This window comes from Nannobrachium achirus (assembly GCF_963921795.1).
Source record: "Nannobrachium achirus genome assembly, chromosome: 5".
NCBI lineage: Eukaryota > Metazoa > Chordata > Actinopteri > Myctophiformes > Myctophidae > Nannobrachium > Nannobrachium achirus.
The window spans coordinates 36803651-36816863 of NC_137814.1; the positions used below are offsets into that span (position 1 = coordinate 36803651).

At 41.5% G+C, this 13213-nt stretch overlaps 1 protein-coding gene across 1 annotated transcript; it reads right to left on the reverse strand.

Moving 5' to 3' along the window:
• Positions 1-472: 472 nt before the first annotated feature.
• On the reverse strand, positions 473-5035 carry arf1 (ADP-ribosylation factor 1). The gene is made up of 5 exons (XM_080726964.1): positions 4964-5035; positions 3177-3356; positions 2823-2933; positions 2568-2692; positions 473-2161 (listed from the first exon to the last, which is right to left on the reverse strand). The coding sequence occupies exons 2-5, from the start codon at positions 3319-3321 to the stop codon at positions 2000-2002; spliced, it is 543 nt and encodes a 180-aa protein (XP_080583090.1). The 5' UTR covers positions 3322-3356; positions 4964-5035; the 3' UTR covers positions 473-1999.
• Between the last annotated feature and the right edge of the window lie 8178 nt (positions 5036-13213).

A 13213-nucleotide genomic window follows, 5' to 3' on the forward strand; every position in this document is an offset into this window, starting at 1 on the left:
TCTTCCGCCATGTTTTATAGGCTTGGCTGCGTTAACCATAGCAGCCTAATTAACCTGAAAGAACGTTGTCCTAGATTGCTCCCCAATTGCACCCCCAACCCCACCTCCAGTGTTGGCGCCTGTGCAAGCTTATACCAGACAACACCCAGGCCGAATGATCCACATTTACCACTCTTCAACACAAATACAGTGCCCTCACCTTGGGACAACTTTTTTTTTTCTCAGGTCTTAGGGTGACAGCCCCAGTTAATGCATAGGTATTTCATGGCACATTGTTCTATTACAGCCTAGCTCAACATAAGACTAAAATCGGGGGCGACGCTTTCCGCCTGGGCTGGGCTTGTTTGTCATATTAAATCTATATGTCTTTAGTTATTAAATACATTTTACTTTACTTTGGGGTTTTCTATTTAAAATGTCAATGTTTAAGCCAAGATGTAGATGAACTACAAAGTGAGGACATAAGTTTCACAAATACATTTTATTGCATACAATATAACAAATGAAAATCAAAATGCTAAACGGTTAAATCCAAACGCTTTAATTACAGTGCTTTTTTCACAAAATAAAGGCTAAGGTAACTTGACATGAAAATGCGACGAATGCTTAAAAAGAAAGTCGGCTAAGAGATTAACGTAGTTTTCAACAAACATATAGGCCGTTATCAATCAAAAGTGTTTAATGCATCACTAAGACATGTTCAGAGCAGTAGAGTGAAGTAACACCCACACACCTTGAAATAAGAAGCTTGAAAAATAAAAATACAAAACAGAGGCAACATGTGTCTTGGATTAGAAGGCAGAGGTATGGCTTCTTTTTTGCCCCAAGGACATGTGCAACAAAACTATGAATACTAGCACTATGCTCAACATTTAGGTCAAAACTGAATTGGTATTGCCATCAAAATGCCTTCTTCCACATGGATTGCATTAGTCAGTTTTCAATTAAAAAGGCATGTTTTTATGGAGCCTATTGTAAGGACACTAGGACATCACAGCGTGCAACTGCTTGTTACAATTGCATCACACAGTACATACATATTAGGTTACAGTATAGGGCAGTTAAAATGTCACATGTCCACAGTTTTAAATGTTCTCCAACAGACAAACAGTGGGGTAATAAGAGTTCTTGTGCAGCCTAATGATGTAAACAATCACTTAGCAAGTCCCATGACGACAATCATTTGCATGTCCGACAAGACCAATAGACCACATCATGCATCTTTGCTAATGCAGGTATATTGCAAAGGCATAACACGAATAACCTGAGACAGTCATATGAACACAAAAATCGAATGCTGACAGTACAGACAGCCTCTCTGTAAATCGTAAAGCAGGTTGATGAGATAACATGGCAGCATTTCTCAATTCAAGCTAACCACTGACATACTGTATAACAAAAGCTGGTAAGTGTTCACAGGAGTTCTTGAATCGGACTGACTAATCTCACAGTACAGATAGTATGACAAGTTAATGCCAGTGTTTGCTAATGGTATTTTGGGGGCTTGATACTGGTGGCATTTAAACAGAACCATAGTATTTGCAAGTAGTGCATCAGTGTTATGTAAATATAGTCATAATAAAATCATAATTTGTGCCCCAAAAGTAAAACACTCCTTTTACAGTACAAATCTCCAGTTTACATACAAGCTGACATAAGGAAGTTGCCAGTTACAATGAGGTCTAGGGCCTGTGTTAGCTGGTACATTTAAATTATTTGCCTCCCTTTCTCATACACTGCACATGACTGCCCAAAGGCCACTAAGAGAAGTAACCACGTTAGGTGTGCAATAAGCTGCCCAATTACCAAACGTCTATTTACATTAAATAAGAAACCTGACAGCTTTACAAGAGCAGATTACCCCTGGGCCTATTATTTGTGTTGTAATTAGAGATGAAGTGAGAGCAGCTTCCAGTACTTTTTGGGACAAAGTAGCTCAATTTGCAACATCAGATGAGCAAGGGGAAATGGTGGGTAATATTTGGATGACAGTGGGTGATTATTTTGCGTTTTTGAGCTGATTGGACAACCAATCCAGTCCTTCATAGAGACCGTCGCCACTGGTGGCACAGGTTGCCTGGATGTACCAGTTTCTATGGCGGAGGGAGTGAAGTGCCAGTTTGTCCGTGATTTCCGCAGCATTCATAGCGTTCGGAAGGTCCTAAGAATATAAATATTAACAAAACGTGATTAGGGCTGTCACAATATGACATTTTACATGACGATTAATTGCCACTCAAATAATTGCGATTAACGATTTAATTGTGTTTTCGTAGTTGACAATTACATTTCTGTTATATTTGACAACTTTATACTTAAAAAAGAACATTGATAGTGGAAATAGACGATCTACAAGCTCACAAGCTTGTAGATCTGACATTTCTTTTAAATGTTTGAAAACGTGAACATTTTTCAACATGTAAACAATTATGACAAATTAATTGCGATTGTGTCAAATAATTGCGATTAGACGATTAGGAAATAATTGTGACAGGCCTAAACGTGATCGGGATTGCCCCTTTGAACACAGTGAATGATTTACAATACATGAGGAAATCATGACTTACCTGTTTGTTAGCAAACACTAATAGCACTGCTTCCCGTAGCTCGTCCTCTGCCAACATCCTCATCAGCTCTTCACGGGCCTCATTAACTCGCTCTCTGTCGTTGCTGTCCACAACAAAGATGAGACCTGCAGGCAAAAAGCACACAGAAGAAATAAGTATAAGTAATGTGTGTGAATGTGTATCTATACATGTACAACACTGTGAAATGTCCTATTTACCTTACACTTAACAGTTGTCACTACAGACAAGACTTACCCTGTGTGTTCTGGAAGTAGTGACGCCACAACGGTCGAATTTTGTCTTGACCACCAACATCCCACACGGTAAAGCTTATGTTCTTGTACTCTACTGTCTCCACGTTAAAGCCTGGAAAGCATTTCAATAAGCTGCTCAGTATTCTTAGAACATAGATAAGATTGACAAATCTCTGCATACCTTGCCTGACAACCATAAACTGGAATATTGACTGCAGTGAAATAATATAAATCATAAAAAAAGAAACCACACACATTATGCTGTTATAACGTTACAGAACAACAATAACACTACTACCAAAGATAGATCATTCTGTCCTCTCATAGTTTCTCTACTTTACATTGATCAACGTACCTATTGTGGGAATCGTAGTCACAATCTCTCCAAGTTTGAGTTTGTACAGAATAGTTGTCTTTCCAGCAGCATCCAGGCCCACCATTAGGATCCTCATCTCTTTCTTAGCGAGCAGTTTAAAAAGGTTTGCAAAAATATTCCCCATGGTCGCAACTGATGGGAGACAGCTTTGGTAGAAACCTGCAAGGAAATAAAAGCAGAGGTGCCGTTTCAATCAGAGAGCCATGCAAGAGGAATGTGGGCAGACATTATAAAATATAGCGGAAACCTTGCATCTCATTTAACCTTTTTGTTTTTTTGAACAAAAATAAAAGTAAGCGTTTGTGATACTACAAAAATAGCAGATGCAACGCATTTGTGAGCTTGTAGATCAGCTATTTTAACTATTTCCGGGGGGAAAAAGTTAAAGCGAAGGTGGCTAAGTATGTCTGTGGATTTTATAAATATTTAACCAATGAAGTGTGTGGCTAACTAATAACAACACATCAGATCTATTGCAACACAGGTTATTTTTTCATTTCTTGAAAAGTAACAGTTTTGGACATACAAGGTTTCTTTCTGCCCGACGACAATTAGTAGTGGTCAAAACACAAAACAAACATTTAAATTTTAAATAACGTTTGTTTTCTCAACGTGTGTTCCAGCCAGGGATCCCTAGGGGTTCCCTTACACAAGAGTTCAATTAACAGACACAAATTAACCCAAATTGACACTTATTATTAATAATAATGGGTTGCATTTTTAAAGCACTTTTCTAAGCCAGTTGCGAACTCGCTCTTTACAATGGTCCATTCATTCATACATTGGGAAGTGAAGCGGTATTAGCCCACGGACCCCCATTTGAAAAGATATGTCATGGACCCCCAAAAGAGTAGATTTTTACAGCTCTACAGCAGTGATTCTCAACCATTTCAATTTCAAGGACCCCCTGTTTGACATGCATAAGGACCCGCATTAAATGGTCATCCGTCATCCGTCTGTCTTTCAATGTTATATGAGATACTTAAAGTGTGGTTCCTGTGGAAATAAGCCTCGGCTTTCTAGGATCTCCTTTTAGTTGACCTTGTACCAGTGATTTGTACTGTCATGAAACTGTATGTTTTCTATAGCAAACTTCTAATAAATTCTTCAATCAATCAATCAATTAAATGGCATTTCTATCTGTGACTGTGAGATCCAATTTGTACACTCTGAGTTACATACCCATCAGGGAACATTTGGTTCCTAACGTATGTAGCTGGGGACCCCTAGCCTCGGGAAGCCAGCCTCTAGTACCCCACTTTGAGAACAAATGCTTTACGTACATCAACGCTGGACATAAAGTGACATTCAGCCACTGACATTCAGCGTCAGTGGGTGAAATGAACACACACACACACACACACACACACACACACACACACACAAACAAACAGCAGTGCTAATGCTAGCCTAAGGCTACCCCCAGCCTGATGTTAAAACGTTTAAAATGGTAAAGTCGTGCCGAGTTGGTCATAATGATGGACCATTCATTAACAGAAAAATACAGTAATGTAACATCATAACGCGGCCACTTTATGCACTTGAAAATAGCATTATATTGGCAGTTTGTTCACATGAAAACAACCCTCTCTGTCGCATCCACCAGCTAAGCTAGCGCTAGCTCGTACACACATAGTGTAATATTAGAGCATAGCCTTCACCAGCAATGCCAATAGAATAGCTTTTATTTACACAAGAGGAACATTGAGTTTTAACATCAAACAGCGTCTAAACCGATAGATATGGTTAAAAGAATGTTCTCTTACAAAGTTGTTATCGTTCTTTTCCTCTTCTAGGCGTTTCCTTCCTCAAGAAGATGGCGATCATTTGACACGTCAGACGTTTCCAATGACACTTCCGTGATCGTCTGCTCGGACGCTACCGCCCTCTATGGGCAGGAGTATGATCTGATCACACAGTCTACAAGGAGAGAGAGAGAGAGAGAGAGAGAGAGAGAGAGAGAGAGAGAGAGAGAGAGAGAGAGAGAGAGAGACTACACAGAGAGAGACAGATAGACAGATAGACCAGTGGTCCCCAAATAATTTTGGGGGGTCTTGATGTGCAACATTGTTTTCTCCCTCAGCAGTTAAGCAGTAAACAAACCAGCATAACGTTTAAGTGTCTAGTGAGCTGCACATTTCTAAAGTGACAATTTAAGGACTTTTTAATACCTCTAAAATTACAAATTAAAAATTGGCCAAGCTGTCAAATATTAAAGGCAGAAATTGTGAAAATAGCAACGCGAGGCGTTGTGAGCAAGCATGTAGATCTGCTGTTTTCACTTTTTTAGAAGTGTTATACAAAATGTAATGCCTCAACTCTTAGTGCTCGTCAGGATGGGGGGGTCCCCAGTTAAATATATTTATTTTGGGGGTTGCGGGCTCGTGGCCTGAAAAGGTTGAGAACCACTGAGATAGACAAACAGGAAAGACAGACAGAGAGTGAGTGAGACACAGACAGACAGAGAGTGAGTGAGGATAACAGGGTCTATCATCTCATTGATCCCACCCTCCCATCCTTGCTATAGGAGAGGATACTCAGTGGTGGAACTAGTCCTCAGATTCTTTGCTTTAATAAAAGTAGCAATACCACAATGTAGTGACTCTGTTACAAGTAAAATACATGTATTCAAAATGTTACTTGAGTAAATGTACAAAAGTCGTGGAATTGAAAATAGACGGGATTTCCCCTCTGCACCGGGGGGTCCGGGACACCTAGGGGGTCCTCAGAGTCACTACAGGGGGTCCTCCAAATCTTTGTGTGATAGAAATGTACAAAAGTCGTGTTATTGAAAATAGACGATTTGCAACAGGGGGTCCGGGACCCCTAGGGGGTCCTCAGAGTCACTACAGGGGGTCCTCCAAATCTTTGTGTGATAGAAACCTTTTTTCTCCTTTTTTATATTAACCACTTGAACCCTAGCGTTCATATTCTGAGAACTTCTGAGAAGCCAAAAATAGCAGATCTACAAGCTCACAACGCCTCGCAGCACGAGGCATTGTGAGCTTGTGAGCTATTTATCTATATAAAGAGGTTAGGGGGGAAAAGAACAGACCAAGTACAAAGTGAAAGGTCAACTTTATTAAGTATTGACCGTTCAAGTGGTTAAATATCTGAAAACACAAATTGACATGAATCCAAAATACACTGATGATTGTCCTATCAAATTAAGAAACTATATCTATGTGTGTGAATCTATGAAAAGGTTTTGGGGGTCCCTGCTTCATCTCTCTCTCAACTAAGGGGTCCTTGGCCTGAACACGTTGAAGACCCCTGATCTACAAGCAATGTATAAAATAGGACTTGATTTGCTTATGTATGTTTTGCAACAATAATCTAAATCTGCAAAACATTTGGCTCTGAGATGTATAAGTAGAAGTATAGTCTGAAAAATTGAAATACCCAAGTAAAGAAAAGTACTTGAGTAAATCTACTTGCCAGCACTGAGGATGTTTCTATTTTAAGACTAAACTACAAACAAGTTGCCAGGTTGGCTGCGTCAGCAGAGCATGAAAGCAAGCCACTGTAGCATTGTTTGCAAAATATGACAATCACTGCAGACACAAACACATCCAATATGGTATCATATGTTCAGTGGAAATGGCAGCCAGCATCAAACATTCACTTTAATCGTCTCAGTTACCTAGGTTTGGGCAAACAGCCATGAAATCTTTGACTGTCTGTATCTTTTCATCTGCGTCGCTGAATATTTGCCTACGCCTCCTCAGACAGGAAAATAACCATTATACATAGACCATGTCAACTGATGCTGGTAGCAACCAGAGAGATCCTGACCTATGGTGTTGCTGTCATGGTCCATCAACATTGGAAGGAGGGCAGAAACCCAGCAATCCTGTTCTTTTCACACAACACTGTCTCCCAAATACACGTCTACTCTCACAGAGGTTGTATTGGGCAATGTTGGTAATGGGTGGGGAAACGTTACAATAAAAGAACAATAATTTCATTACGTGTTCAGTGTTTTTAAGTGTAATTTAATAATGCAAAAGAGGAAAATTATACACAAATGAAACCTATTCTCCCCAGTGCCTTAAGGAAGCAGAAAACAACAACTGATGATCTGGCTGTAAAATACCTATGAGGAGAACTGCCTTTGGACAGTGATGACTCACATTCTGCCAATACCTATCAGAGTGTGTGACGACATGCTGTATGTATCGCTCATTTGAATTAATTTTAAATCATGGTTAAAACCACTATCCAGACGTTTCCCTACCCAGGATTCGAACCCTGGTCTTCCGCATGCGTAACCAAACGTTTACGTTTTAGTTGAGTTGGAAACCCATAGGGGAGATTGCACTAGTGAGCTTCAGGCAGGCCTACTCGCCAACCAGTATTGTGTCATACCTGACACTACAGTCTAAATCTCTCAATAGAAGAGTAGGGAGACTACCAACCACTGTAGATGAATGATTGAATGAATTCACGGTTTAATGAAATGTTTGGGATTTTTTTAAATAGAGTTTAAAGAGAAATTTGTTATACTTAGTGTACAGCATTGCGGTTCCTGTTTTAATCACGTTGTTATTATTATAATTCTTTATTAGCTGTGGTAATTAAAAAAAAAAAAAAAAAAGCGACAAGGTATATTCTCAAATAACAAAAAAGAAATATTATCTGCAGTTTAAATTTATTTTAATTCATTCAGACGGCTCTTTTCAAACCCTTCGGCATTCACTTCCACTCTTGATTCATGACCAGTTCATTAAGGGAGAAGTCTAACTGAATCTTATTGTTGGGTCAGTTGAATTTTAACCAGGGTCAACTATGCCTGCCACCCCCAGCAGAGGGGGCAGCCAGCGGGAGGGTAGGAGGGACAGGGAGGGATCAGCAGGGAAGGAGTAAGGGTCCATGGTGGGTAATGGACCACACAGTGAAGGTTCATAATGCCATCTCACCGTGGAACCATCATTATTTTGTGGTTTTGCCCTGCCAAATGCCTGGGGGAAAGCTTTCAGCATATTTTCACAGCAACTACTGTCTTCACTTGTTACACAAGTGCGGCTTGTGTTTGCTCAGAGAGATAATTCCTTTGCTTATATAGATTTATTTTTCTTTATTTATTTTTATTATATGCAATTCACTGAATTTACGTCATTTTGTTTCTTAGATTGTCATTCACCGCAGCCTCATACATTATTATTGGATGGAGGGGTCAATTACAAACAATGATGCCCTATTTGTCGGGAAAGTTTTAGGTGAATAATTTGTTTTTATTGAACTATCTCCACATCAGGGTTCCAAAACGTGTTGCAAAAACAACCACAGTGATTGGCATCATAAATACTGCAATATTTTGGCAATGGCTAGAATCCATGTTCATGTGTCCTTTTCATGTGGGTTAGTAGTGACTAGCTGTGACTATAGGCACTCCAAAACAGATACGGGGTCTTGGAACCCAGTTGGCATGCCCTTCATTTAATTTCTGCCTAAAATCACACTGATGACCTTAATGGTGCGGTGCTTGGAAGCACTGTTTTGTCCACATAATGGTTGAAATAACTGCAGCTGTATTCCATTACAATCAAATGAGTCACTTTGGCCAAAAATATTGCTACTGTATCTAGTCACTATATAGCAATATTTTGGAGTTGAAAGATCCTTGCCTTGCACTATATTCGAGTGGAAGGCATGGAGACAAAACACCAAAAGACATGACCCTAGAAATATAAGCCAAACAACAATTGTCTTGCACAATTGATTATCTTTAAACGTACTGTATATGTAGGCCTACTACCACACATAAATATGTTGCAACAAGCATTTCAAAATTAAGCAATCTGTTTGCCTCTTGTTTTGAGGCAAGCTCACCACACCCGAGGGATTTGCACGCTCTTAATTCAGAACATGGAATGGCTTGTAGTTGTATACTACATTTCATTTTATTTTGCATAGTGCAGTGGAATCACATGCAGTGTCTCAAAGTGATAGACACCAGACAAAAGGCCTCAACACCGCACTGCTCTGTGACTCGTCACTGCGAGTGCTTGCACAGCAAAATCCAGAGATCCAAGCCTGATGAGGGTGTAAAAATGGACCCTTGCGGATCCATTTACCCATAAATTTGCACTCTGGATTTTACAGAGTGGATGATACTACAGTTCAGCCCATGCCTAGGGCCACTTTTAGTAAGCCCAGTTTACAAGACAAATGAAGCGGATCTAACAACAAAGTGCTGTTTGATTGGAAGAGATATTGCCTCCAACAGGAACAAATGATTCAACCCCCCCGCCACAGATCTCTATCATGCAGGGAGCTAAAGCACAGGTGCAGGTTTTGGGGTTTGGCAGGTTGGGTTAGGGGAAACACCTGCTCTGCATCCTGTCAGTCCTTCATTCCTTTCTGGCTACCTTGCTTCCCCATCATCACTGATAGCCACACACTGGAGGAATAAGAACTGAACCATGAGCATGCAAAAATGAACCCAGTCCATTATTACAATGACAAAATGACAAAAACAACACATAGGCCTATACATATTCTTTTTGTAAGTCAGCAAACACATTTCATACCAGAATACACTTGCAAAACTTGCAAAACCAGAATGGCTTCGGTGACATTATCGCCACTAAAGTGCATGCGACATACCGTGCAGTCAGCCAAAGGTACAGTAAAGTTCCTGAAGGATACTGCTGCTAAATCCCCCTTTTCCATAATCCACAGGCAGATAGAGCGGTTCAGTGGGGTATCCATTTGACCATTTCAACAGATTGTTCCTCTCAGCTTCATGTCACTGCACTGGTCACTGACAGCTGTGATGGGTGGCCAGAGAGCTACTGATAGGAAGCAGGGGGTGTATATATTATGCACCCCCCGCCCAACGAACGAACACACATAAACACACACACACACACATTCTGATACTTCCCCCTAAGTACACCCGTACGAGCATCCTCTCACACGTACAATATTAGCACAAATACGCATGCGCAAACATGCACTCGCTCGGGCACTCGCTTTATTCATATCATCCGTGTTTCCGTGACCCCTACTACGCCCACCTGGGGTCTCATAACAGACAGGTATACTGTAAGCCTGGTGATGTTTTGGGCAGTTACTGTGTAAGCCTCTACACTCTACAGTTATGAAAATATGTTCTTTGGGAATTGTCATAGGCAACCTGTGTGGGTTTAGGTCATCCGCCAATTATTCATGTCGCTGAGTCAGTCATGGCCAAATCAAAGTGAATGTATTGGTGACCAAGCAGTGAGAAAGGCTTGTCTGCAGTGTGTGAATGGAGGACGGCCGCCAAGCGTCCACACAGCCCTCGCATACCCAAGTGGCTGTGGGTCACAGTAGGGGCCTTACTCCCCTCTGAGATGAGGCCTCGTAAGGATGAAAAACGCTCAGTAAGGGGCTTGGGAACCCTTGTCTGCTGTGCGTGTCTGTGAATGTGTTTGAGTGTGTACGCGTTTGCCTGCGTGTGTGTGTGTGTGTGTGTGTGTGTGTGTGTGTGTGTGTGTGTGTGTGTGTGTGTGTGCGTGTGCGCGTGCGCGTGTGTGTGTGTGTGTGTGTGTCCGTGCGGCGTGCGTGCGTGCGCACCCACGTACGTGCGTGTGTCTGTGTGTGTGTGTACCGGTACGTGCGTGCATGAGCGTGTGCATGAGTGTGCGTGCGCACAAGGAGTTTTGTCATCTGTACAGCTGCATGGACTTCCACATTCGTTAAGTTCATACTGTGTATGGAATGTATGGGTCCACTCGACAACAATAATCCTAATTCTGATGATAATAAGTACATGTTATGGAGCGGGCCTTGGGCAACCAATAGGCTGCCCTATGAAACACACAATGAGGCCAGATTGGGCCAAGGCGAGGCTGGAACCGGGATGGACAGGCATGGGAGGCCTCCCTCTGGGCCTCATGTACTGGATTATGGGTCGGGCAAACTCCCAAAGGCGGTGCACAGGAGGAAACAAACCGAACATTATTACGACGACCCACATCGTTGCCATGAGAGGATCCATGCTGGCTTTACCCATTGGCAGCGGATGCCACTGGGCATCCTACCCCCATGCCTCTCACAGTAGGGGGCGCCCTAGAGAAAGACGGGCTGGGGCAAAGGATAAATGTGCACCACGGTGTCGGCTGCCAATCACCTTTGTATGCCGATTGTCAGCAGCCTGAAAAGGTCGTTAAGGGGATTTACATAGCATTTTGCACTCCGCCCTGGGCGCATGAGGAAATGTTTGACAGCATATCGTTGTTGTCGGGTGGAAACCTTGTATGTCCAAGACCGTTGATTTTGTATTTATCATTTTAAAAATGAACTAAACTAGTGAAAATAGCAGATCTACAAGCACACAACACCTCGCACCGCAAGGCGTTGTGTGCTTGTAGATCGGCTGTTTTCACTACTTTTGTGCGACGGGCTTATGATGAAGCAGGGCTTACACATTTTGAAACTTGGAGATACGAGGTTTCTGCCCGACAGTGACGATATTGAGGTCTCTCTAGTCTACATGAAGACTGTTCTCATGCATTATGATGGCACAATTTATCAAAGCAAAAGTAATGAGGCGAACTATCACTTTCCAGTGTTAAATGGTGCCAAAGACTGTATATGACACTATCGCTCCTTGCTTTCAGAGCTGATGGAGAGGACAGCATCTGTGTGGGCCATTGGAGTGCTGGGAGATATCTGGGGACAGATATCCGTGACAGACGGTTCAGACAAGCCCTTGAAGCACTCACTTCCTCAAAGGGGGAACACCTGTGGGTGTGTAGTAAAGTATAATGCCTGATTCATACTTGGTTGTGTTCGATGATGTGCATGGAAAAATTTGCTGATCTACAAGCTCACAATGTGTCGTAGATATGTAAGATGTAGGTGATGCGTTGTGATGAGCTAGTAGATCGTTGTTGGCGCATGACAACTGCATGCAAACTAAGTGTAGATCAGGCTTAGAAAGGGAATTGTAAGGATAAGTGAATGCACTGACTAGGTGATTGATTGATTGATTGATTGATTGATTGATTGATTGATACTTTTATATGCTCATATACTTCTACATATCTGTCAAAAGGACAAAACACCAAAAGGTCCTGGAGAATTGGATTTTCCGGTAAAGTATGTGAGGTTACCACATCTTATCCAGTTCATCGAGAGTAAATAAACATCCGTTGAATGATGCCATTTCATTTCAGTCGACTAACGGGAACAGTCTGAAATATTTAGAAAGTGTTCTTATATGAAAACCCATTTCGAGTATCCAGGTGGGTGAATACATGTCGCTGGGAGAGATGAAACAATGATGAGGATAAAAAGCATTTCTTAAAAAGACTTTTTGTTTACCTCAGTGGGTTAGTTTGAAGTCGATTCATGTCTGCTTTGTATATACAGGTTTTTAAGGGGTTGCTCCACCCCTATTCCCTGTTTTAAATCCAGCTATATCCCATTGGAGGAGGCATCAAAGTTAAAAGTGTTAACCTGTTCCACCTTGGGCTTGATAATTGGCTGGAATGCACAGCATGTTGAAGCAGAGACAGGAGGAGACCCAGCACCAACCCAAACCAGTGGCATCAAAGGTAAAGGTATAGATGCCCATACGGGGCACTGCATCCTCCCACTGTGTCCTGCTCATTCAGCTGAGGTCAGTTTGTCCAACACTCAGTCCTGCCAATGTGACATTAACAGCAGGGGTGTCGCACCAAATTCTGGACCCTGGGTACAAGGATTCACTGCGGGCCCCCCCATGTATTTCATTAGACTGCAGGGAACGCATCATTACGCATTATTTTGTGCTTTAACTATTGAAAATAGCAGATAAACAAACTCACAGCGCGGCACCAAGCGGCACCATGTGTGGTCATTTTTGAATAGAAACACATATATGAAGCTTAATCTTTTTTATAAAATATTTTTGAAACATTATTTTAATTTTAGTGTCCGTTTTCAAGAAAAAAGTTGACTACTACTAACTTACTTTGTAGATTTTGATTATTATTACAAAACATACATGAACCACTTTCTGCCTATAAATTTTGGCCATTTGA

Excerpts from the sequence above, each read along its gene's own strand:
- arf1 (XM_080726964.1), bottom strand. The coding sequence starts at position 3,321 with ATGGGGAATATTTTTGCAAACCTTTTTAAACTGCTCGCTAAGAAAGAG. Across the intron at positions 2,934-3,176 it reads GACTACGATTCCCACAATAG|GCTTTAACGTGGAGACAGTA; the intron begins GTACGTTGATCA and ends AATGCTTTCCAG. Across the intron at positions 2,162-2,567 it reads TAGTGTTTGCTAACAAACAG|GACCTTCCGAACGCTATGAA; the intron begins GTAAGTCATGAT and ends TTATATTCTTAG.